The sequence below is a fragment of the Phoca vitulina genome, unplaced genomic scaffold, assembly GCF_004348235.1.
Source record: "Phoca vitulina isolate PV1807 unplaced genomic scaffold, GSC_HSeal_1.0 scaffold25, whole genome shotgun sequence".
In the NCBI taxonomy this organism is placed as follows: Eukaryota; Metazoa; Chordata; class Mammalia; order Carnivora; family Phocidae; genus Phoca; species Phoca vitulina.
In genome coordinates, this window is record NW_022589728.1 from 20,410,880 (window position 1) to 20,438,572 (window position 27,693).

Genomic DNA, 27,693 nt, shown 5'->3' on the forward strand with positions numbered 1-27,693 from the left:
CCTGTTTCAGAGAAATGAGCTTATTACCAAGTTTTTTGTGCCACACCCATTCTTTGCAGGTAAAATCGAGTCCTTATGTCAGTGGACGTGGCTGAATATTCGCCACATTTGTAAAATTGCCCCAAAGTCCGTGTGTTCTAGAACATGCTCAGACTGATGATTTCAGCATGGATTTGCCTCCTTGCTTCAGGGAGGCCGTGGCAGAGACAGCACAAGACTGGCTCCCCACCTTGGCCCCCGAGCAGTTACGTAGGGCCAGCGTTTGGCTGAATCCTCTCCTGTCACCAATGACATCTTTAAAGATTTTTGAACAAGGAATCCCACCTTCCCTCACTTCACCAGACCAACAAATTATATAGCCGGCTCTGGGCAGCACAGACGGAGTTTTCCAAAATCAAGAGGACCAATCCACTGAAGGAAGCCCCAGTTCACTGGGGACGGGGACATGGACTTTGATCAAGACCCAACCACCCTCCAATACCTCAAGTTTTTCCCGGCTGACAAATGCCATATACTTCTTTCCTGCTCCAGATTTCCTGAGGAGCTTTCTCTTCTGCAAGTCGAGGGGCTGACAATCTGTGAAGGTTAACAGTAAAGGGGAAGAAACAAAAGCAAAGGGCTTTTTGAGTTGTGCTAACCCAGTCCTGAGATAATTGAGGGAACCATCTGTATTAGTTTGCGAGGGCCACCATAACAAAATACCACAGACTGGGGGCCTTAAACAACAGACAGTTATTTTCTCACTGTTCTGGAGGCTGAAAGTCCAAGACCAAGAGGCTTTGGTTTCTTCTAAGGCCTCTCTTCTTGGCTTTCAGATGGCCACCTTCTCTGTTGTCTGTGCATGTGCAGCCCTGGGATCTCTTCTTACAAAGACACCAGTCATTTCAGATTAGGGCCCACCCTTATGACCTCATTTAACCTTAATTACCTCTGTAAAGGCCTTCTCTCCAAATACAGTCACACTGCGGGCTTAGGGCTTCAATATCTGAATTTTGAGGGGACACAATTCAGGCCATAACACCACAGATTCATCAAGAGAAGAGTTTTAGATAGTAGAGTTGACCAAAGGTACATCATTTTGCCTCCCTTCTTGCTCCTTTCCTACAAAATGTGACTAAGCCAAGTATTGCTATCCTGAAGAAAATTCCATTTTAGTTCAATTCAGTAACTTTTCAGTATTTATGGAGTACTTACTATGTGCAAAGGGCATGAAAGAGACTCGGATTTTGAAGAGTACTTAGAAATTGGCTAGCCGACTGACCTTGTTTGATCTCTGAGGAGCTGATGCCCAGAGGGCTGAGCTGATTCCCCAACTGCCAATTTCCCACAGATTTAGAAGAGGAAGAGGTTTGTCAGAGGCGGGGCCAGCCCCTCTCCACTTTCTCCATTTACACACACACACACACACACACACACACCCCACCAGATCAGGGAAGGGAGAAACCATAGTGAAACCCCATGGGGAAAGAGTAGTGGAAAGAACAATGGACATGAATTCTAAATTTTACTACGTATGAGCTGGGGAAAGTCACATAACCTCTCCTTGAATGTGAAATAAGAGGTATGACTCGAGGATGGCAAATACATCACATCTGTGCTTTCTTTTCCTAAAACGCGCCCAGGGGAGACATTGCTAATGCACGAGGACACTGCTGCATGAAGCCAGAGCACTTGCGCCCTTAAACTCCTTCTCAGTGCAGCCGGCTACACTGTTGAGTTGGTACTGGAGTGTGAGACACAAACCTACTTACCATACCCAAACGAGAGAATATCTGAGGCTCCCCCGAGCCTTCTTTAAAAAAAATAAAATAACCCTATCTGCAGGGTTTTTGGTTAAGAGAGAAGGAATGAAGACTTAACACTCCCACCCCATGCCAAATGTACCTAAACATGTTGCTCTTCTAAGAAAAGATTTTTAAATGCCTGTTGTCCAGAACTTGCTTTAGAGCGACTATGATCTCAGCTATAAGAAGGTCCTCAATTCCCCCAATTAATCCAATTCTGCTTGATATTTTCAAATTTTATTTGCTTGCTATTTCCAAAATGTATTTGGAAAATATTTTCAATATTTTCAAAATTTATTTTAATAGAAAACAAAAGATCTTAGAGCAATTAACAACTTGGTGTGGTCCACCACCTGGTTCATTTAAGCCCTCACAACCTCTCCTCGAAGCTGCTGGGAAAGTTGTAATCACACCCTAAGCCCCTTCCCCTCCAGCCCCACTCCATCTCATCCTGCACTTGCTGTCTTTCATCACCAGACTCAGACCTCAGCCTCCTGCTCAGAAATCTTTGGTGATTTTTAACACCCCCCCACACACACACACTGGAAGCTCTAGCCTTCCATCCACCCATCTGCTCCCCTTCCCGCTCGCCTGTCACTACCAGCTTCCCCTGGATTAGCGCCACCTTCCCAAGTCTGAATTCCCCATCCCAACCTGTAAAAATCTCATCCATTCTCCAATTCCCGTATTTTGTTTTCCCTTTTACCTTATCAAACTTTATTTTTTCTTTCCATGTAAACTTCCCTCAACTCCCCCACCCCTTGGACAGAGTAGCTCGGCCATTTTTACTTTACTTTCCCCCAAGTAAGAGAACACTGATGTTGTACTAAGTCTGAGGCCAATGGAGTGAAAGTGACCGGCCACATTCACGACCTTGCCTCTTGTCCCATTTCTGACCAAGAGACCTACCTAATGCAACTATTGTCCATACTGGTCTAATTAACTCAGCTTCCTCTGAGCTATGTTGTTGATGCTGAGGACTTCAGCAACACAGTACCTAGGGCCTTAGAGTGAGCCCACTATTGTATAAAATAAGCAGAAAAAATGGCTTCCAAAAAAGCAGATATTTCCTGCTGAGACTAGGGAGTACCCTGCTCCCTGATGTCAGGAAAAGCACTGCAGAGGGTTGGGGGACAAAGGGAGCTACAAATGTTGAGGTCTTTTGTGCTGAGTGTTGCCTCACTTTTCTGCTAGCAAACGCACTTAAGTGGTGGACAAAGGTATCTACCTTTGTCTATTCTGAATTTCTAGCCCCTACACCAGTGTGCCTCCCAGGACTCAGGAATTCAGAATCTGAGTCTTCTACCCCCAGTCCTCCTCCCCAATACCCTACCTCCAGCACCAACGACACAGGTGACCCAGAGCCAGAATGGAACCAATCCAATTACTAATGGGTTTCAGCAGAAGAGGAGATGTCATTGCCACCCTAATACGAATCTGGTCACAAAAAGCCCCATTACAACTCAAGCCCAGGAACCAGAAGGGATGAGAGGTCAGTAAAGCATGTAATTTCCACAATTACCATTAGGTGTCACTCTAGCGCAACTCATGACATCTTTCTTTCCAGCCAGGCTCCACCCCTCGCAAAGCTGCCACTTCATTGATCTCTGAAGTAGCAGCACTGGGTTTAGACAAGAACACAGCTAGAACAGTTGATCCATGGCAGGCTTGCTCTTTCTTTGATGCTCAGGATCTTAGCCATTCCAGAAGACCAAAAAAGGGTTTTAGCTTTCTACTGATGTATATTGGTATTATGAGTTGGAACTGTATCAGACTTTGACGTTTAAATACAAAAGTGAGTACCAAATATCGATCTCCTTGCTTTCCAATGACTTTTTGCAATTAAAAATGTTTTTTTGCGCTCAGCCCACGCCAAAGCTACAGAGGCCATCTTCGCTGAGCTGGCAATTTTTAAAAGAAGAAAAGAACTAGATGCTTTTTAAGAGCTCTTAAAATGCTGAGGTTGTACCAAGTCTGGGGCTAATACAAGGAAGATAAGTGGCCACGTTCATAACCTTTCCTCTCTCCTCATTTCTTAAAAAGAAACTTTCTAGTGTGTCTTTTTCAAAAAGCCCAATATACGGAATGATTCTGCCTCTCCTTTGAATGTGTGGGATATTTAAGAGAGTTGAGTGAAATCTCTAAATTGCCTAAATTGCACCCATTGATGAAAAGAAGAAGGTAGACTGGGGAAGAGGGTAGTATCTGCCCTTTGTGTAAATGGCTTCCACAATGAATGAACAAGGCCCTGGAGGAAAATAAGGGTTTATCCAGAAACCAGCAAAGACACACACATGGCCCCCAGTAACTCCTGTATCTTGAGCCATTGTGACCCTTTAGTTGAGCTGTGCAGGAGGAGTGACTGCGTGAGAAATGGAAATCAATTGCCCTGCTTTACACCTATGAGTGCTCCAGGCAAGTTTCTAAAAATAACCACTTTGTGCTCCAGTCCGTGAGTCATGCTGTTATTTCCAGAGCTCCTTTGCCTCCGTCCTCCTCTCACCCAAAAGTTTTGGATGCCTTAGCAAACTGTGCTGTCCATCAGAAGAGATCTCAGAGACAAACTAATTTCAAGCCAACACACTTTATTCTTTTTTTTTACTTTTTTTTCTTAATTTTCAATGATCAAGTATTCAAGATGTTGTAAACCAAGGTTTATTAGTACATTGACAAGAGATTTCATTAAACACAAGGAAATTGAACATCTTTTAAATTACCCTAAGAAGTCTCCAAATAAATACTCATTGTAAAAATCACAAAATCAAACTTCTTTATGTTAACAATTCAAAACGGCCTTTCATCACCAACACAATTTCACACAACACACACACACACCGAACACACACTCCACCAGGATCCTAATGCCAATTTATTTGACGCAGTATTACATCTCCTTTAACTGAAAAGTTAGAGGCGGACTTGCCTATTTCATGCTTCTAAATTAACATTTGGGGTTTGGGGTAGAGGTATGTATTTTAAGAAAAATGCCCACTATAGAGTCTTATTATTCTGATTTTTCATTTCTAGATACAAAGTTTAAACTCTGTTTGTTCAACCCTTTGGTTTAATATGTCCCTGCAATGACTTTAGTTTTGGATATTTTCTCCTCTGATTTTAGCATGTAATAGAATACCAGAAAAAGACAACACCTTCCAAACCCCAATTATTAAAAACACTTCACAAGGGTGTCAGTTTTTTGGAGAAGAAATAAGAAAAGATTATGTGAACTCATTTTCCCCTCTCTCCGAAATTATTTGTAGCATCTGATTATTCTTGCTAAAAGAAATATCAAAAGCACTGAGTTTTCCATAGAAAAGGTACTCTTCCTTACAGTCTTCATGTTTGCAGTGTAAAGTTCATGGATTAACTGTAGTAATGAGAATAATGAGTGCTTGTTTTCTGGGAAGCTCTCTAGATTTCCAAAAGCAAAGCACATGTAGTCCCTTGCCAGTGAAACACTGTAAATTCAGTGGCGCATTTTGGTGGCGAGCATGCATCATCAAATACTTTTAGCACCGAGGCATTTTTTTTTTTTAATGTTGCAAAAGCAAATACCCAAGGAGGGTTTTCATCATATTTGACCCTTCTTAGGGCTGAGTAAAAATGAAGTGCTTAAAAGAACCTGTTCAAACATAACACAGATCTGATTCCAATGTAGCAAGAAGCCTGGGACAGACACAGCCAGCAGCATCCTGGAAGATGAGAAGAGGAGAGAAAACGGAGAAGATAAAGTGCACAAGACTACTACCTTCACCTGCCCGCCATGGCACGCCCTTCTATGCCAGGAAAGAGGAATTTACAAGTAACGTGGAGAGGCTACCTATGGTCTGGAGAACAGAACTAGCAAACCTGCAGTCTAGGCAATTCTGGGATTATACAGTATTTTGGTATCTATCTGCTACTTAGAAGACTCCAGATGCACTTCTATAGCAATAGTTAGACTCGTGTTTCGGCACCATCGAGGATGTTTGAAGTCCACACAGGCTAAAAGTATAATTGGCTGCCCCCCGCGAGACTTGGGCTCTCCTACTGCTCCTGGGCACACCAGAGAATTTCCACAAATGCTTCAGGTCCATTCAAAAACCATGCAGCTGCTCTTTGGTTGATGCAAAACAGGCTCCAAAAAGAAACCTTCTGGTTCCACGTCCACCAAAGAATGCAAGCTGGAATTACAGATGGAGGAAGAATTTTCTTGGTAGTTCGGTGAAAATGCAGGACGGTCATTATGACTTGCTCCTTCTCTGATGGCTGCATTCCCAAGTGCATGCTCCCGTTTGTGACCACAGCACAGCTACTGACAGCAACAATCCCACCAGTTGTTTGGTACATAACATGTAACGTTTTGTCTATGTTCATTTAACATGGAACACTTTGTGTATGTTCATTTGAAACTTTTATTTAGGAAACTTAAAACCCATATTCACTAAAAATTAATGGAAATGTTAACATTCTGAAAGAGGAAAACATGAAAAAGAAAGCATACACTTAAAATCCCCAGAGCTCAGATTCAATAAATCTGAACCACATTTCCTCATGATTCATTTCAGAAATTCTACTGAGACTCAATGCTAACATCAAAATTGGATTTGTTCTATATTAAATATGAACTATAAATAAATACTTGAGGTATGTTATGACAACTTTGAATATAACGCTTAGCTAAATAAATGTAAATTTACCTTGAAAATCTAAACATTAAATTTTGATGTTTCCTACAGATTTTTTTTCTATTCTACACAAAGGAATAATAACTTCTCTACTCTTCAGGAACAGTAACACAGCAAAAAATGAAACGCTTTACCTCACTGAATTATAGTCACACTTGTCTTTGTTAATCAAAACCATTGTAGGCATTATACAGTGTAAGAAGCGAGCGATGGAGACGGAAACCCGCTTCTGAACCCTAACTTGGCCACTCTGTACAATCCTAAACAAATCTCTTTACCTCTCTGAGCCTCAGTTTTCATGATCTGTTTAAAAAAAAAAAAAAAAAACAGAATAAAAATAGTTATCTTGCAAAGTTATTAACAGTATTAAAATAAATGATGTATATTAAGTGCTTGACAAAATTCTCTGAAATAGTCACACTCCACAAAAGATAATTTGTTTCTTCTCTGCTCCTCCTTCCCCCCCAACTTAGTTCTGAATGACTTTTGAATGTTTTCAAGAATTAAATCTACCTACAAAGGATAAGGACTTCATACTAATGAAGATAACAAAAAATGTGCTCCAACCACCCACCTTCCCCCAGGGTGTTTCTAAATTAATAGGCTAGACTCATAGATATTATATTTGCATATTAAAGCCAAATAATACGTTATAATCTACAGAGTTGATCAAAGAACAAGGTGACCTTTTTTCCAAAACAAGTAATTAGAGGCCTAAGTTCATGAAGAGTGGGAATTAAACTTACAATAGTTATACATTATTAATACATTAATCTACAGAGTTGATAAAAGAACAAGGTGACCTTTTTTCCAAAACAAGTAATTAGAAGCCTAAGTTCATGGAAAGTGGGAATTAAACTTATAATAGGAGCTGTGACCATGAAGTAACAAACATATAAGAACCTCATATCTACAATTAAATGGTGCCATTTATAAAACAGTCACTTTAGTTGACTATGTAATATTCCAAGGATACTGCCAGGACCCAAAGCATTTTGGGGACAATTCTTAATTGGTATGTATTCTAAAACTTCAGTCTTCTGTGATTTTTCACTACTTATTCTACATGAACCAACAACACATTAATGATACACCCACTATTTATAAGTATCACATACTTGAGGAAGTACAATATTAACAATTGTGGTGTACAATTCAGGCCAATTTCTTTGAATTTTGGCAGGTCAACCTAAAGAATTTCATAGAGCAGCAGATGGTAATTGGCTAAAATGTGCCTGATAGAGAACTGGTCAGTGGTTGCTGAACTGGATGGGTGACTGTTCAGGGTAGAGAAAGGGGACTGTCTAATTATATGTGAAGAGTCTGTCACTTCCTACCCTGGAGTTCTGAAAGCAGCTCCTTTTCAAAATATACTACCAAGAAGAGAGAGATTCTAAGAGTGTTGGAACATACACTCTTAGCTTAAAAAAAAAAAAAAAAGGTGCTAATCCCACCCAAATTCTCTCAATGCAGTTCTTTAGCAATTAGAGGGGAATTAAGAAAATACCACCTCTCCCCATCCTGTATATCTTTAGCTCCAACACAAAAGGAAACTTTTTAAAGGATCTAAAGGATCAAAGATCTCCCATAGAGAGTAAAAGGGAACCCTGAGGCAGCAGAGTAGACACTAAGTTAATCAACAATATTCTCTGAAGACCTTCAATATATACCACATGAAGGGAAGTTGGACAGACACAAGAGTAATTAGAGGCAACAGCAGACTTATGACTCAGCCAAATGAGACCACTCCAACGGAAGTCCTTGTTACCTGTCCACTGGCTCAACCCCTTACAGACATTATTCAGTCTAATAGTGATAACCCTCTCCACAAACTGCATGCTACCAAAAGAACCATTTGACAATACCGTTCTTAGGTGGAGAGGAAAATAACCTTGAACTGTTCACGTAACTCCACCAGTGTCTCCAAGGATGAAGGGCAAAAAGCCTGAATCATGGGACAGTTCCGTCAGTCATGACCCCTCTGTGGAAGAGAGTAAGCCAGCTAAGGAAATCAGTTCCCAAATTAGCCCCTACATAAGCATAGGCTCCTTGGCAGAAACTGTTCACAATTACATTGGTATTTGGACCTTACAGTCCCTCCTAAGTCCGGGTTGTCAAGGATTCTTTTTCTGAGCAGCCAAGATGCCAGGAGTTAACCTGCTATCAGTCCAGAGTGCAGTCGGGAAGCATCTACCTTCAGAATCATGTAGGAAGCATTCTGTGTGGCACCTAAGTCAAAGGGATGTGCTGGGAGGAACTGAAAAGGATGATGGATAATGAACCCAAAGAGCATTTAGGAACAGAAAAATCCTCTCGCAGAATTGCTTCGGGAAGGTTAACAGGAGGAAGGAATCAAAGAGAGAAGCAAAATTGTTCTAACTCTGATAAAGTGGAATTCAGTATGACAGGCAAGTTGATTTTAAATAATTTTCAGTCATGACTTAGGATCATACTCCGATAGCTCACAGATCTCCCTCCTCCTGTATTCAGAGTGATTTTCACATCACAGGTATAGGTTTCCTGATTTAATTACTCAACTTCAGGGGGCAACCACGGCAATTTTCTGTACATAAGAAAGAAAACGATACAGATTTGCTGTTTCCAGGCGTATAACTAAAGCGATCAGATGGGACTCAATCTTACCTCTGTGGAATTTCTTTTTCCAAGTATTTTGAGTGTCAAGGTTACAATTCTTAGCTACCCTTGTGTGGGCCCATGAGAGCTAAAAGAATTTCTGCAGCATTTTTCTTTGGATGAGAAAGCCATCAGTTTCTCTCTTTATGATGCATCTCAAATTAGGTTCTAGCCATATTGTTTAGCACACTAGTTTTAAAACCCCTGGCAAAAGAATACTGGAGTTTATGTTCAAGCTATCAGATTTTATGATTCAGCAGACTCTTTACCTTATGATGGGGCAGACAGACTAAAAGAGAATGTGTCTTATGAAATAAAGTAGCTGTTCCTTTTGTCACACTATGCATATGATTCCTTTGAAGCATTTGAAAAATTCTACCTGATTTATAACTCTGCTATGGCTTAAAATGCTATTAACAGTACTTTAGGGAAAGTTTATTGTCCTCTTTTCAAAACGTATCTGCTTCAAAACGAAAAAGTAACATGCTGCACTTACATTTTCCCAATCAAAATTGCATAGTTGAGGCAAATTCATTTGTGCTTTGTAGCGGAACTCACAGTAGGTGTTCATATCTAAAAACTCTGATTTGTAAATGCAAAGTCATGGTCAAGCTCACCTTTGTTTGGAGTGTATGGTAATGATATGTACCGCTAGGACACTTCCCGTGATTTTGTTAACCAGGCACCTCTCAGCCTTATACCACAGTGGAGCACGAGCATGAAATTAACATAGCGGAAATGGTAACAAATCTATCTAAACTCCTCCTTCTTGGAGAGAAGGGGGGCAAAGGCTCTCAGTCTCGTTGAGGTATCCAGCCCTCAATCAATAGTGGCTGTGTATACTGAGTTTTGTCGGTTTGAAGATTGTGTCTTTAGAGGTTAAAAAAAGAAAGAAAGAAAAGAAGGCACGGGTGTTTCTCAAGTTGCCATATTCAACTCAACCAACAAAACTAAAGTCTTCCATTTTCAAGCTTCAGGAGGGAGGCTGCATGGCAGTAGGGCTTTCTTCCAGCCCCGGGTCTGGGGAGGAGCTTATTGCTTCGGGGAAGGGCCCCGGATAGGTCTGTGCTGTGTACTGGATCCCTTTCTGCAGACCAGTCTCTTCGTGGAAATCCCCCTGGCTGCTGAAAGCTGGACAAGATCTAGTCCGGGCACCCTTCCTGGTGTTGTCGGTGTGGCCCACCATCTCGCTCACTGTGCTCAGAGGAAATTCTCTCCACCTCTGCCTCTGCAGCTCATCCTCCTTGTATTTAATGGAGTACCAGGCCAGAAAAATAAAAATGAAGCCAACAAATTTGAGGCCGGCCGCCAAACCAAAGTAGACAAAACGAAATGACGTCACGTTGTACTCCCAGCAAGAGCCTTGCACCCCACATTCCTGCTGCCAGAGCATGCAGGTGGTGTCAATCACGGCTCCAAAGTAAATAGGAGTGGGGATGTACGCTAGTGTTGTAGAGAAAAAGAAAAGGAGCAATGGTTAGCCCGTCTTACCAGAGAAAACAGATTTTGTAAATCAGAACCCTCTAGAACCAGTGGAGGGCAGTGGTTTTCTTGTGTTACTTGACTATTTTAAATATGTCACATCTTACCATAATATATTTATTATAAAAACGTTCACTAAGTTATAAATACTTTAAACCTTCCAGTTTGCAACTCGGTCAGAATACGCTATTGATTTTAAGATTGTAAAAATGTCCATTGCTTAAAAATTCAATTAGGCAATCCTTTTAAACTCAAAAATCAAATTTTGCCATTAAATACTCAAGAGGCTATACGACCCTTTATGAACCACTAAAATTCAGTATACTTAGTTCTTATGGGTTGGGTTCTAGTCCTCGGGTGCAGGAAGAGTATGAGGAAAACACTGTCCCCTCCAAGCCAGAAACCACATCAAATGGCAAACTGTATAAAGACATTTGGGGCATAGAAATAACTAAGGCAGAAAATTCATCTTTGAAGCTTGTGAAACATCTGCGATGAGTAGTAGCTTCATTGTTTGGGCTATGAGATAGATTATTTCTTTACTCCCATAAGAAAGAAAGTCTACCCAAGTAGACTTCCTTCACCATATGTTACTCCCTTTGCTGAAATGTGTCCCCATCCCCAAAATTGTTCACCTTGCAATTATCTACCCCTCCTTTAAATTCCTCACTCACTCAGATGCCACTTTATTCCCACTGCATTTTGTATACACCTTCATTGTATCAACTATCATGTAGCATTGGAAGTGTTTGCAGATTTGTCACCCATAAGCTCCTTGATGGCAGAGGCCATGCCTTTTATTCCTGGTGTCCCAAGGACCCCTCAGGACAGCCCATGGAGCCTCAATAAGAGTTTACAAAAGGAAGTGATGGGAAGGAACAAGGGAGAAAAGGAGGAAGAAAAGAAGAGAGGAAGGAAGGGAAGACAGTGGGCTAAGTGATGTATTTTTAAATATGTTATATTTGTTTCAAATAAGGTATGTTCACTACAATTAAAATTTAACATTACTAAAACACTTAAAACTCTCTTTTTGCTTTGGAATTTGGGGAAATGGAAATTGGTTTGTTGGCCCAACTCTAGTTTTTCATAATCAACAGAACTTAAGTCAAGGTTGAATTAAATAACAGATGACTGAAATGTCCTCCTTCCACTTACTCCTGACACTGTGATATCCCTCTGTTGACTTACCTTCACCTCCAATTCCATATGAAACCACCCCAACTCCATGGCATCAAAGACAAGCAGAGCAAAAAGGAGGACCTATTTTTTCTTTTCCTATTCAACCACCCCTTCGCTAACAAATTTCTTTCCTTGAAAACAACTTTTTAGTTTTCAACAGGAAGTATAAGGCAAGCTTCTTAACAAAATCAAAGCATGTCAGAATTTCCTTTCACCACCTGCCTTTGAAAACTGGGACCTTCGAAGTTTTATCAGTACCAAAAAAAAAAACCAAGCCACCCATTCAATGCAACTAGAAGCCTCTAAGGATGACCAGACAGTTCCTACTCCCAGACTGGGCCACCAACTGCAACATAATGACAAATTGAGAATTCCAGGAGTCCATAATCTCTCATGGGTCATCTGGGAATCAAACTGAGGGTTTTAGAGGGGAGGGGGGTGGGGGATGGGTGAGCCCAGTGATGGGTATTAAGGAGGGCACATATTGCATGGAGCACTGGGTGTTATACGCAAACAACGAATCATAGAACACTACATCAAAACTAATGATGTACTGTATGGTGACTAACATAACATAATAAAAAAATTATAAAAAATAAATTGAGAATTCCAGAGAAGATTAATGTTTCAGAGGGTCAGATGACACCATTTTAAAGTGTTTCACCCTTCAAAATGGAAATTAAAAATTTAAATCAAAAAACCTATTTTTTTTTTTTTTGTCCTGTGGACAATGATACTGGAAGAAACGACAGCTCAAGAAAATGACGGACTCCCACGTGCGAAAGAAAAAATATGCTTGATGATGGGGAAGTCAATCACAAATACATTGAAATTGATCAAGGCAATGGGCTACTTCACATGATATTTCCCATGCACTGTCCCAAAACACAACAGTGATAGGGTGTTTGCCAAAATCAGAACAACGTTCTTCATGCCCTAATGAACTCTGCAATATATTGACAGTGCTAATGAGCTTCTCTTGTTAATCAGTAAAGGGGACTCCTCATGTATCATTTGAGGATTTTTCTTTTTTCTTTTCAGAATTTTTAATTTCTTTTCTCAGAAAACTTGATAGGTATACTTTTTGCCCGGCCCAATAAAATTACTGTAAAGAAGTAAGGAATTAAAATTTTCACAAATAATACGAGTGCCGATTTCCATCACTTTCATGTTAAAAAGACATAAAGGGAAAAAAATGCCAGGATCTTAAGCCCATTACAATTGTTTGGTTCAATATTTCTTACAGTACCAAAAACGCTCTGGGGAATTTAGCCCACGTCTAGGCTCAGAGTGAAAAAGAAACTGTTCTAAAGTCAGGTGTGTTCTGTTTCATCAAAGCACAGAACTGGGTAGCTTCTAGTTCAAATCAGAAAATAAGGAAGTTGTGTCCTTGCCATTAACCCATAAAATCCTAGCTACTACTAATGGTAACAAATGATTGACTTGCCATTTTTAAAGGACAGTGAGAATCTGCCATCTGTAAAGAGGAACTAAGAGGCACACGTGGAAATTCAGGAACGTACCAAGTGTTCGCAATAAAACAAACTGCATTCCCAGCGCGAAAGGTCTCTCCTCATCTTCTACCGACCTACGATGAAGGGAAAGAAAGAAATGTTTTAAAACACTGGCCTCAAGAAAATGAACATCAAATCAAGCCTGCTTAGCACAGAGCCAGGGACCAAAGAGCTGCTGTGCCAAAATATTTATTTACTAGAATTTATTAACAACAGCCAAACAAGACTGCTGATGTAGCTGAATCGGTGAATGAGTTCTCCCCAGTGAAGACTCCAAAGAAGCTCTGATTAACTCTGTTTCTGGGTAAATACTGGTGGAGGGCCAAAGGTTCATGGCTGAAGGTACTGAAGTAGCTCTGAGCTTCTAAAATCAGTTCTGTGAAAATAGATGTAATAATTTATCCTAACTACCGCATTCTTTTTTTTTTTCTATCTGCTTACACTTTCCAGAGGGCAGGTGTGTCGACTGAAAGTTATTCCCATAGTTTCTCAAGGAAAAGTATAGAGGAAAGAAGTTAAAGAAAGAAGTAGAGGGGCGCCTGGGTGGCTCAGTCATTAAGCGTCTGCCTTCGGCTCAGGTCATGATCCCGGGGTCCTGGGATCGAGCCCCGCATCAGGTTCCCTGCTCGGCGGGAAGCCTGCTTCTCCTTCTCCCACTCCCCCTGCTTGTGTTCCCTCTCTCGCTGTGTCTCTCTGTCAAATAAATAAATAAAATCTTAAAAAAAGAAAGAAGTAGAGTCCAAAAAAACAAGTCAAACTTAGAAAAAGAGTGAATCCCTCCCCACTACCTCATGTTGTTCTTCTTTTCCCAAAACATATGCTCCAAGTAATTCCTACACGGCAGGAAGATTGGAATCTATTGATTTGTAATTAGCAAAGATTAAAGGGCTCCTTTTCTGAAGTTTTGGGTTAGAAGCCAGCTGGTGATTTGCCATGTTCGAGCGCAATGACATGGGCAGCCCTGATCTGGGTTATTTAACATCTCTTGCAGAATTAAAGTTTAAAGAGTGAGATTATTAAGGATTCATTTTTTAAAATGATGAAGTACCTGTTCTTTTCTGTCCCATACACACTGAGTTCTAGGTATAGCATGTCGACCTCCCAGGACCCGCGCACCTGCCATCTTTTTCCCCACCTTCGTTATCTTTTCCTAGCAATTTGCCCCATGCTGCACACACCATTGTTACTCCGTAAGTATCCGCTGATGGAGGAATTGAGTGAAATCAACCAATGGGCCTTCCCACCGGGTACTGTTACCGTACGTCTAATTCAGCATCCCATAAAGAAGAGAAGCCAAAATGTGCAGAATAAGCAGCAAACAGCCCAACTGCCCTGCTAAGAATGACGTCCCAGCAGGTGTGACCAACAGGTGCCCAGCAGTGTGGGGCACAGTGTGGGGTACCAAGGGGGCAGGGTGGAGGTAAAGGAAGAATGAAGACTGATTCCCTTTCCTCCCCACTCCTTCACTGCCTCCCCGGTCCTCCTGAAGCTGCTGTGGGCAAGCTTTCTCTTCACCATGCCGTCCCCCCTTCCCTCCTTTGCCCATTGCAGCCTTTACTGCAAATGCAACACACTGATCTGATTGGACCCGTGTCAACATTTTTAACAGGACTTCCATTAAAGTAACGTCCGTGTTCTCTTATAAGCAAAAAACCACTAACGGGATATATAACAAAACACAGCATGAACAACTGAAAAATGACATTTCCCAGTCTGTCCTTTCCTTGGTTCAACTCCAAAATTTTATATGATAGTAACATTCATGAAATCCGCATTTTGAACTGCAGGCCCAGCAGGAACCATCGCTGATCCTGGAGGTACTAACTACCTACAAGGTGGGAGATGACAGTCTTTGCTATACTTGAGACTTAGCCACTTCACCAAATGACTTCCTGCCCCACCTGGAGTCAGGCGCCTTGTAGCTAACACGGTGACAGCTTTCAGCTCCTGATCTGGAACCTTGTAGAGCCCAGACTTCAGAAAGCAAAGGCACCCAAAAGAAGTTTCACTAAACTACAGGACTAGAATCCATCTGAATAAAGGAAGTTCTGGGGTATGAAACGTTGCAACCTTCCTTTCTCTTCCTGACATGGGAAAACATTCTCTTAAATTCAACAAGCAAATGTCTGAGCGCTTCCCCGCACCGTCTGACTTTGCTTTCCCCTCCACGTTACCACATCAGTCCCAGCTTGGAATGTGTACTCTGGCAATTCTGAGTGTATAATGCACCCGGAAGTTGAGTTCGGTTCTCACCTGAGTGTTACTATGATGGCTGATGGTTGGGCACATGCTGTGATGAAGGTGACAATGAAGAGAAAAATTAAGAATGGGATAAGGGTATTGCAGGCCCGTTTGCACTTCCCGGACACAGCATAGCCGTTTTCGTTGAGATAGGTTTTGACAATAACCACACGGAGCTGACTGCGCTGTCCGACGGTAGGTGGAGTGATCACTTGCCGGCTTTGGACACACGTGCATTCTGTGTAGTTCCTTATCTAAGGGATAACAAAGATCGGTTGTGAGCCAAGCTAAAGCATAGGAAAATTAAGGCAAAGTTAAAAGCCCTAAAATAGCTCTAGTATTTAAATATGCATAATATTTTGCTGAGCGAAATAAGTCAATCAGAGAAAGCCAATTATCATATGGCTTCACTCACATGTGGAATATGAGAAACAAAACAGAGGATTATAGGGGAAGGGAGGGAAAGCTTAATGGGAAGAAATCAGAGAGGGAAACAAACCATGAGAGACTCTTAAGTCTAGGAAACAAACTGAGGGTTGCTGGAGGGGTGGTGGGTGGGTGGATGGGGTAACTGGGTGATGGGCATTAAGGAGGGCACGTGATGTGATGAGCCCTGGGTGTTATACGCAACTGATGAATCACTGAACTCTACATCGGAAACTAATGATGTACTATGTGTTGGCTAATTTAATTTAAATTTTTAAAAATATACATAATATTTAACTGAAAATACAGCCTCATTGCTAACAGTAAGGATCCAAAGTGTGCATCCAACAGTGTCTGCTTAGCCAAATCGTTTAAACCTAAACTTTTATAAGGAGCTTTCAACACTGTTCTAGAGCGTTCACATTCCATATGCTCATTTTGGTCACAACTATATGCTGTTATAATTCTTGGGCTCTCTGATTAGAGAAGCCCCTCAAAAACAGGAACTAAGCTTTCTGTTTATTTGTGCCTACCAGAGCACCTAGCATCAGCCTGCCTGGATGCAGTGTAGGACCTAAAGTAAATATTTGTTAAATAAATGCAGAGAATTCATGATGCAGCCATGACAACTCCAGGGCCAGGACCAGTGAACATATCATTGGCTGTTTCATTTGAAAAAAGCTAATTCAAGGAACTAAAAAGGTATTTCAAATAAAAGCAACCAATTAATCTTTCTGCCTGTTATGTTGTTTTTACTGAACAGACATCAGCTGAACTCACTGTCATTGTGAGCTCTCAGACACTTAGAGAAGCAGTAGCAACAAATATGAGGATGGGGTGCCATTTGGCCTTCTGCCCTCCAGGGACTGCTGGCCTCTTTTTAGGAATGAGGGCTGTGCATTAGAGGACTTGGTTGGTCACTCCCGGGGAAGGACTTAGCCACTAAGAACAGATCTTGTTGTCTCTTCCAACTTGGTCACACACTGGTGTGGGTGGTGACCCCAATTATATAATGGGTAGCCAGCAACAGGATTTCTCAATTTATCAGTATAGCTTAAAACTCAGAAATCAAATGACAATCTCAAAACATACAGTCAACGGTCTAATCCCTTAACACCTACACAGTACAAGCCAATGCACCTTAACCTTTTTAATTAAAGCAGCCTCCTACAATCTGTTCTTATGCAAAGAATGAGACCAGGCTCAGTAAAGAACTGAGTAGAATATGAAAACCTCCCACAGTATTACAGCCTATTTATAATTCACAGGGAAGGGAATTCTCAAAATAGCCTATTCTTGAACTGACAGAAATATCTTTACTCTGAAAGTTGAAAGATAGAAAGAAAGAAAGACAGAGAGAGGGAGAGGGAGGGAGGGAGGGAGGGAGGGAGGAAGGAAGAAGGGAAGAAAGGAAGGAGGGAAGGAAGGAAAGGGTGAGCTTGAACTGATAGTCTATGAAAAATGGCCATTGCCCATCTTCACAGACTCTGATCAGGGAAGGTGCTCTCCTATTCTCTTCTATCGGCACCAAAATGTGGTCATCTTGACCTTCAAATGCATCGCAAGGGCCCTGGCAGAGCAAGAAATGGGAGGCCTAGCCCTCAACCCTATCACGTTTCACTGAGTTGGCACAGAATGTAAAGTGGGAGAGGGCTGATGTGGAACTAAGTCACTGCACCCACATTCTGCAATCGTCCCTGGGGGAAAAAAATGATAGCATTGCATAATTCTCTTTCCTCTGGCTCTTTGTCAGGACATATTTTGTAGGTTATTTGAAGTTTCTTGAAAAGAGGGACTGAAGCCACATGTTAGCATATGAATCCTAACACGTCCTTGTCACAGGATGTTGGATCAACAACAGTACCAGAACTTGTGAAATGTACTCACCCCAGTGCTAAGATTACCACTGTTAACACAGCCAGCCAGACAAGGGTTAAAGTATGTAATTCCATCTGATCCACAGACTGGCTCATACTCATGTATTTTACAACCACAGTTAACATTGCAGCTTCCTGTCAGGTTCCTGTGGGGCATGGTAAGAGAAGGTCTAGAGAGAAAAAAGCAGGTCATGAGTAACATTTACTAAAATAAAACTCTAAAGAAAGTTCTCGATGTAAAGTAATTTGTCCAGTTTAGAGAAGCTAGTCCCATTAAATCAAAGCTATGGTACTGTAAAGTAACCACCTTGGATAATTTTCATGACTTTTAAACAAAGCATAAAAAAACATGTTTCAATCTTCCGGTACTATAAATTCAAGACTTCCATATGAAATTATCTATCATGCCTTAAATCTACCTTCCATCTTGGTGCTACAAATCTGGGCTCAGCAGTTCTAACCACCGTATAACTACTCACTTATTATAGACATTAAGCTCTCTGTCTTAACAAATCCAGGCCTCGATTTCTTTAACTATAAAAGAGAGGAACTACTTTTCTGTGCCAGATCAATAACACCATTAGGAGGGCACAAACAAAATCCATCCATCACAGTTGTTGACACAGGTTCCTCTGACCAAAAACTTTAATTGTTCTGGAATAAATTATCAAAGAAAGATATGGGACTCTAGAAACGGAGTCAGAAGTGATTTTCAAAGAAGATCAGGAATCATATCACTAGTTTGATTCAAACAACCAGAGAGGAACGATTCAGTCCTTCCTTCAGAATGCCCAGATGTGGCTTCACAGTCAACGTGGTGGGTTTTGTTTTCTTGTAAGATCATGATGTCTGATTTAAAGAAATGATACAATATAAAAAGCTCTAATACAATCAATTCAGGCAACAAATATAAAAGGGGGGGAGTAGAAGGAAATGCTGTGGAAGAACAGAGGCAGGCAGGGACCCAGGAGGGACCCATGGAAGCCATGGAAGAATGAAAAGGGCTCTGTAGTGACCTCTTTCCTTGGCTTCCATGACCACCATTTTTGTCACTGATGAAATACTGTTCCCAAAGTCACATGAGTTAGTAATAGATCCATCATTCATCTATCCATCTATTCATGATCCATCCATTTGACAATATTCTGGAATGTCTGCTATATGCCAGAACTTATCTTTAATGGTTAGGTTGAGTAACTACCCCTCCAATAGCACAGCCCATCCCTACTCTTAATGTGTTAATCTATACACATAAAGCATTTTTCACTCAAAGATCTCTCTCCTGTGTCCTCTTTCACACTTTGATAACTGAGTCCTCAAATTTTAACAAAAGGAGCAAATTTATAGCTGTATTTAAACCTTATCAAGGAAGGCTTCTAAAGAGGTAAAAGTGAAATAAACTTTGTTCTTCACTTATGTCACTCTACAGAAGAAATTTTGTCATAAGACTTTGATAATTATGCCCACAAACTCTTAGATTCATATCGTTTTGTTGATTTCTTTTAAAAAATGTGATTCTAGACCAGTAATTCTCCACAGGGGCAATTTTGTTCCCTAGGGAACATTTTTGGTTGTCACAACTAAGGGAGTGCTACTGATCTAGTGGCTAGGGGCCAGGGATGCTTGTAGACATCCTCCAATACACAGAACAACCCCCACACCAACCCCACGCACAACAACCCTGATGACTACATTTGTGCCCCCATGCACAATCTAAACCCCCACACGAACCCCGCACGACTCTCATTGCCCAAGTCTTAGTGGTCTTGAGGGTGAGGGTGAGAAAGCCTACTCTAGACCTACTACTTCATTCCACAAATGATGAAATGGAGGTCCAGAGAGGCCAAATGATTCAGTATAATGCTAATTAGCACTGTTTTGGTACCAGATGAAAAGTGTTCTGTATCCATATCCATTACTGTTCTCTTCACTAGTTCTTCAAGAGCTACATTGCAAGCCATGACCAAATAAAAGGGGTTTATATGTCTGCATGTTTAGTCACTAAAAATGACAGGCTCCAAATCCATACAATATAGTTCTTACTATTGCTATTAAGAAGTTACAAAGAATTTCTTATTCAGAGCATGATTCATATTCATTTATGACCACCTCAAGCTTCCAAACACCTCTCTTTTATGGGTCTGTCTACTCAAGAGAAAGGAATCTAGGAGAATATAAACAGATGCTCAAAACCCACTGATGACAGGAAGCAAAAGCTTTCCTGAGTTCCAGAAACAGAGGCACAGTCCCAGGTCACCGTTGGGTATGTTTGCTTTTCTCATGAGAACATGACGTCTGAAACAAAGATATGATACAATAAAGCTCTAAGAAAATCAAAACAGTCAACAAATATAAATAGCAGTGAAAAGAAGTGGGCATTCACGAGAAAGTCATTAGGGGAAAAGGCCAGAGTGGCACAAAAAAGGAAAGACCCCAACATGGTTAAGGCTTTACACTGTGCTGATTTTAAAAAAGAAATAAATTTTAAAGAATAATTATGTCTTGTTTGACTATCATTCACTTTTCAGAAAACAGGCTGGGCTATAATAAGGGTATAAGTGTTTAAACCTGAATAACACCAAGCAACCACTCATTAGCCTGAAGGGAACCCACCACGGGAGTACAAATGCAAAGGGCTGTGAGGCACCACACTTACACTGTGCAAAGGGGCTGTGCATCACGCTTCCAATAAACTAAAGCATTTCGGACAAGTTAGCTTTATAAGTTAGAGGCTCCTGTTAGCTCAGAGGCAAGGGAAGTGTTAATTTCCAAGTGAAGAAAAAGGCCTCACTGGGACACCTGGGTGGCTCAGTGGGTTAAGCGTCTGCCTTCGGCTCAGATCTGATCCCAGGGTCCCGGGAACGAGCCCCGCGTCGGGCTCCCTGCTCAGTGGGGAGCCTGCTTCTCCCTCTGCCTGCCACTCCCCTTGCTTGTGTGCCTTCTCTCTCTCTCTCTCTGACAAACAAATAGAATCTTAAAAAAAGAAAGAAAAGAAAAAGGCCTCACTAACAAGTGGACGGACAAACAACTGCAGGGTACGAGTTGCAAGCCTGAGAGTCACACTTGAGATATTACCGCAAGAATTGCAGAATTACAGAACTAGAAAGATGGGAGCGGTCTCTGAGATGATCTAGAACCACTTGCTGGTTTTAAAGAAAAAGAAACTATGAGAGATGTGATGACATGCCCCGCAATCATTCCTGCAATCATTGAGGCTTCAAGAAAACCAGCCACAGGGAGACCAAATGAACAAAAAAGGGAAAAGGAGCAAGCTTGCCACCCAATCTTTATTAAATTAATTGCTTAAGGATCAACGTTTACTTAAAGTAATATATAATAATCAAACAGACCATAGTTTAACATAAGTTATAATGTCCACCATGGGGCCATGACAGCTGGGTAAGGACACAGTTGCTCTCAAATGTCTCAGGACACAATTGCTCTCAAATGTCTCTCTCTGTCTGTCTCTCTGTCTCTGCCTCTGTCTCACTCTGTCTTGTGCACGTGTGCATGGGCACGTGTGTGCGCGCGTGCACACACACACACACACGCACACAAAGTATGTCAAATCACGCCACTCAAAGACCTAAAGAATACTTGGACGTCCCCATCTGACATACTTCTAAAGGTCACTGTAAATCAAAGAGGAGCCCCCTAACCATCTTTCTGCCTCCCCTTAAGTGTCTCCCTATTAAGAAACATGACAAGTGGGTATCCATGCATCTTATGCTCAAGTCACATGGATTAAAAGAACATGATTCATGTAGCAAATACCTTTTTAGCAAAATATACTAATCAACTAGAAAAAATTGATATCTTTCTCATAATATCTTAATCGCTATCAATTTATCTCAACCTTCAAGAAGACTTCAATTAGAATGTTTCTTTTTGATTCCACTTAAATTCTTGGCTTCATATTAAAATGCTTCCCTGGCTATATATAGTTGTTCAATTTCAGGTTTATAATTATTATTATTATCATCATAATCATTGTTATCATTTAAAACTAACATTTACGGAGCCCTATTTTTACTCCAGGAATTGTGCACTGAGATCTCTATATAAATTACCTCATTTATTCCTCATGAGAATTAAAATTATTATGACTGTGCTTTCATCTTTTAGATGAGAAAATTGAATATTGGAGAGGATAGATACTGTCAAAGTTCACAAAGCTAGTAAGAGCCAAAAATAGATTGAATCATATACATATATCTAGAAATGAACTGTAAGCCTATTAATAAAAGTAGCTAGGATAATCCAGAGACACACATACCTAACATCTCTTATAAACTGTTTGTCCTCTACTTTTTAGGAATTTCTTTTAAAATTAGTAATGTCTATAATAAATAAAAGATCCTGAATGGAACCAAAAGCTTTAAACAATGGCAGAAAACTTCTGTAGGTTAAGCTGTCTGTGAGACACAGAAGAAGAGATGAATGGTTTCATTAAAGAATTTAGAAATGATGTGGCCAGAAATGCTAGGTACCAGGAGAGCTGGTAGTAGAGTATATCTAAATACACCATGTGGCCGGAGCAGGAGTGTTGACAAAGAGGATGAAGTGCATTTTGGGAAAGTTGTAGCAAAGGTCTGAATTAACAGGCTATATTCAATTTCTGTAGTGTTAGCACTTCGGGTCAATAAAACCACATTGAGACAAGTAACTTCAGGGAAAAATCCCAATCTCTGAGATTGTGGACTTGGTTGAAATTGGTGGATCACTCCATCCAACAGTCCCTGCCAAACACAGAAAACTGAGAAAATGCTTCCTCGTCACTTCACAGCTCAAGAAATCATCCCTGGAAAAGTTCTGGCCCAGTAATTCAAGTCAGAAGTAATTTCAACCAGAAGATGATATAATAGATCTTAGTTTTAAGTTCAAAGAGATGACACTTGATAAATGAAAGATAATAAAGCTAGCATTATTAAATGATTAATCAAGACTCAGTACCATTGAACAATTCTGTACATGGACATCAGACTTAACCCCATTTTTAAAAATTACTTGAAGAAAAGGTAAAAAGGTAAAGGGCAAAGAACTCACATTATGCAATGTGTTTATATAAAATCTTATTTAAGCCACAGTGTTCCCAGTAAATCCTGACTCTTACAGCTATGAGATGGTTCTGACATGCCTGTGTGAAATACAGACACACAGGGGAAGCAAAACACACTTCCTAATTACAACTGCAGGGAGGGGCGCCTGGGGGGCTCAGTTGGTTAAGCGTCCGACTCTTGATTTGGCTCAGGCCATGATCTAAGGGTTGTGAGATTGAGCCCCACATCAGACTCTGTGCTGGGTGTGGAGCCTGCTTGAGATTCTCTCTCTCCCTCTGCCCTTCAAGCTCCCCTCCCCTTCTTTAAAAAAAAAAAAGAGAGAGAGAGAGAAAATACAAAACAAAACAAACAAACAAACAAAAAGCTGCAGGGTAATAGTGGGTGCTGGGAATATAATTACTTGAGTTGGGAATGAGCCAGGATACTAACCAGAGTGCCTAGGATCTTTCATTATGAAAAATCATCAAATTCTCAAATCTGAATTTTTTTCAATTTTATTGTATTGTGGTTAGAACACTTAACATGAGATCTACCCTCTTACCAAATTTTAAGTGTACAATACAGTGGTATACAGCAGATCCCTAGAGCTTATTCATCTTGGTTGACTGAAACTTGATGACCATTGATTAGTAACTCCCCATTTCCCACTTCCTCAAGCCACCATTCCACCTTAACTATTTTAGATACCTCATATAAATGAATTATTCTGTATCTGTCATTCTGTAACTGGCTTATTTCACCTAGCATGATGTCCTCAGGGCTCATCCATTCAACCCATATTGCAAAATTTCTTTCTTTTTTAAGGCTGAATCGTATTCCATTGTATGTATACACTACATTCTCTTTATCCATTCATCTGTCGATGGATGCATAGGTTGTTTCCACATCTTGGCTGTAAGATCTGAATTTGCTAGGGGAACGACTAACAACATGTCAGGTTCATTCTGCAAAAAGACTGACTCCATTTTAGCTCAACAGGAGAAGTTCATCTTTCTAAAACATCTCAATCCCATCCCATATCAGGTATTCGGGTGCCTCTTGAGCACTTGATACTAATTCAATGATGGATCGTCATGAAGATTCACCGTGCTGGTGAACCTGGAGCTTCTCAGACAAGCTTTAATAAATGGAGATGACTTATTTACTGTGCTTGCTTCTTTGTGTTTTTTTTTTCTTCTTTCAGAATATTTTAAAAATGAAAAACATTGCATTCAGAATCAGAGAAACCTGGGTTCAAATTCTAGTTCTACCATTTTCTGACTGTGTGACTCAGCAAGTTATTTAATATTTCTGAGTTTCTTTCTCTTATTTCAATTGAGAAAAAAAATACCATTTTAAATAGTTATTTATCAATTGCTTATTATGTATGGGTTTTATCCTATTTTATCCTTTCTATATTTCTGAGAGATTGGTACTGTTACTAACCCATCTTAATGATGAGGGAATAGAGGCACAGCGGGTAAGGAATGTGCTGAGTACTTTGTTCGATTCTCACAGCAGTTCAACAAGATAGTATCTATCGGTATCTTCACCTTAAAGATGTGGAAACCAAGCACAAAAAGGTTAATGAATGTGCCCATACTCACACAGCTAGCACGCGGCAAGGCCTTGGTGAAAATCCAGGGTGACCTGAGAGCCACTGGGCAAAAGCAGTGGGTGTTCAGAACACAGCACTATGCCTGTTAACTCAGCTGCACCAAATATGAGGAAATGGGCACCACTGGCAGAAACAGAGGCAGTCTCTGTGGCTCTCTTGGTCAGGAGGTGGTGTGTGACTTAGGGCTGTGTCTATATGAAATACATAATGTAAAACGGCACCTGAGTTTTGTTTTCAGGAAGAACATAAACTCTGAAATAGATAATCTGGGTTTCCTTCGGTTCTACTCCTTATTAACTGATGACGTTGGGCCAATCACTTCATCTCTAAGCCCAGTTTCTTTAATTAAAACATGTGGGTAATAATACACACAGTAATGTTGTAAGCATTATATATAAAAGATATACATAAACAAGTGCCCACTACCATACCTGAGCCAAACAGATGCCTCACAAAGACTCCCTTCTTCACTGCCACTCCCTTTATCTCTCTCTTTATTGGCTTTAAAGAAGAAAAAAAAAATCCCATATGCAAGCCTCAAAATCATACAGAACGAAAACAGTTCTTCCTTAACAGGCCAACTCATACTGATGAGCAGGTTGAACAGTGCACAAGAGCACCCAGCCAAAAGAGCAAGGAGAGGCTGAAATGTAGCCCACACCTTGCTTGGAGAAAGGGTCCCCTTATTCTTCACACAAATAGAACCGCTACTCTAAAAGTGCCAAGCCTGTGCATCTACACCACCCAAAAGTGTTTATACGAATTCAATTTTAGTATACTATCTAATATTAGTATACTATCTTCCTAGAAGTATTTTGGAAGCTAGAGGAATTCTCCAAGGAAACTGGGTTTTTTTATTTTGCTAATTTATAAACCCTGATGAAGTCAGGTTGCAAATACTGGAATGAATGGATCCTTGAAGCAGCCTAAAGCACACCTAATCAAGTTTTTCTTTATTGAATACAGTTAAATGAGAAGAAGTATACCATAAATCATGGATTTAGATAAGTAAGACATTTATTTTCACCAAGTTCTTACAAGTTCAGCATCACTAGATGAATAACATCAAACAAACAAACTATGAATAACATCCCTGTACAGAGGTAGATGTCAGACATTCATTCATCTTTTAAAGAAGAAAAGGGAGTTTAAAGAAGAAAAGCTTTGTATGATCTAGAAGAGAAGGGAGAAGAGACAAGAAGCTAACTTTTTCTGCACGTACTACGTGCTGGACTCTGTGCTAGGAAATATCAGAGAACTTCCCTAATACAATCCTCAAAATCAAAACTACAAACATTTATTTAAAATGTTAGAATGCTTCAAACTGGAGGTTGAGGATGGAGGAAAGAGACACTGACTTCTCATTTTTTACCCTTCTGCAGCATTTTAATTTTTCAACTACATGTGTTTTACTTTAATTATGCTTGTAACCAGGTGTGACTGGCATTATCACCAATTTAACAATGAGGAAACCAATACTCACCAATATTCAGCGATTTTCTTGCAAGGTCACACAGCTAAAAAATTGATGGCTCTGGTACTTTTCTTTGAAAATAAAACCATCTTTGACAAAGGAGTTTGGGGGGAGAGGGGAGAGGAGGTCAAGAAGTTCTTTCTTGGGACCTCTGTTTTCTCACTAACACAGAATCTGGGATGCCCAACAAGAAAAACAAGACTAAGATAAAATACTTGAAGAAAAGAATTTTTAAAAATGCAACCATCATGGGGCATAGGAAAGGAAGCTGAGTAGGGCCAAGAAATGGATTGCTCAGCAAAGATGAGGGCCTGCTAAGATTGGAACTCATAAATTTGTAATGGAGCCAATCAGCACAATTATATAATTTTTGCCCATAATGCTGGAGAGTCCAGAATCAGTTGATTCAGGATTGGCAAGACAGATATGGTGCTAAGCAAGGGCTTTAAAGTCTTGAGGGGACTTGCAGTTTAAAAGCAGGTAAGACAATGAGTCTGCCTTCCCTCCCTGCTGAGTATGCACTTAAAATTAAAGCAAGTAAGATTAAAAGGAATAAAGCTAGCAAAGAGGAATGGAAAGAGTGACACCAAACTTCATGAAAATAGCAAGTGGATAGGCATAAGTTTATGTGATGAGCAGATCCCACCTTGGAGAAGAGCCAACCTGCCCCATGCACCCTCCACAAGGCTCCACAAGGTTCTGAGCTTAAAGTCATCAGATGTGGCAGAAGCCAAAGGTGAGGATCAAGCTGAGGTTTGAGGGAGAGAAAATTGTATCGGTGGGCCCTTCCTTTCTCATATGCACTCACCTCCACCCCCACATCAGAGCCCAGACATTCTCTGGAAAGCTCTTCTCTAAAGAGATTGGAAGAAATTAAAATAGCAAGCTTCTACTCTAGATGTTGACAAATGAGAATAAAACTCCCTCATTTTTGTATGGGGGTGAGGGTGGGGCACATAACCTGAAAGGTGCTAGACTGAGTCTTGTCAACCTGTAAAGCCCAGAATAAACAAACAGAAAAACTGACCCTTAACATCAAATGGCAAAATGTGAGGCATAAAAACAAGGTAAAGAAAAAAAATCTAATTATATACACAGATCTGAGAAGATATTACTCCTTAAAAAGACATCAGAATGTTATGAAAAGGGAATACTCAGAATACAACAAAGAAAAAAGTTATTCTTGAAATAAAAAAAATTTTACATAAAGAATGGAAAACAAAGTATGGAGGAATCTCTCATAGCAAAGGACATCGGAAATATGAGAGAACAAACTACACATACAGGCAACCAGTCTGTAAGTTCCAACATCGGATTAGCAGGAGTCCTGAGGAGCGCATGGAAAACGGAGAGAGTGAGTAAAGCTATAGCAGAAGAAAACTTCTCTGGGATCAAGAAGATAGACATGTTATATTAAGATGGATCAGAGGGTGCCTAACATAATGAATGAACAAAGCCCTGGGCCAAGACATTCATTCATCCATTCCTTCCTTCATACAACAAACGTCCTGAATTGCTTCAGATGATGGGGATGCAACTATTATGGAGACCGCTATAGTAATTGTTCTTGAGGAGCTCATATTTTAGAAACAGGAGGCATGAGCAGTGGAAATAAATAAATGAGGTAATTTCAACTAATGGTAAGTGCTATGAGGAGACTAAGGAGGAGTGATGAGATAAAGAATGAGGGGAGAGGGCACCTGGGTGGCTCAGTCGGTTAAGCGTCTGCCTTCGGCTCAGGTCACGATCCCAGGGTCC

The 27,693-nt window shown here is 40.5% G+C and overlaps 1 protein-coding gene across 2 annotated transcripts in view; it reads right to left on the minus strand.

The window, feature by feature from the left end:
• Positions 1-7,843: 7,843 nt before the first annotated feature.
• SLCO5A1 (solute carrier organic anion transporter family member 5A1) overlaps positions 7,844-27,693 on the minus strand; it is a 132,281-nt gene continuing 112,431 nt past the window's right edge. For both annotated transcript variants that reach the window (XM_032421962.1, XM_032421961.1), the window contains 4 exons: positions 17,815-17,974; positions 15,514-15,755; positions 13,270-13,334; positions 7,844-10,528 (listed from right to left, as the gene is read on the minus strand). In XM_032421962.1, the coding sequence (XP_032277853.1) occupies positions 10,059-10,528; positions 13,270-13,334; positions 15,514-15,755; positions 17,815-17,974 (937 nt within the window). In that variant the 3' untranslated portion in view covers positions 7,844-10,058. The remainder of the gene's footprint in view (positions 10,529-13,269; positions 13,335-15,513; positions 15,756-17,814; positions 17,975-27,693) is intronic.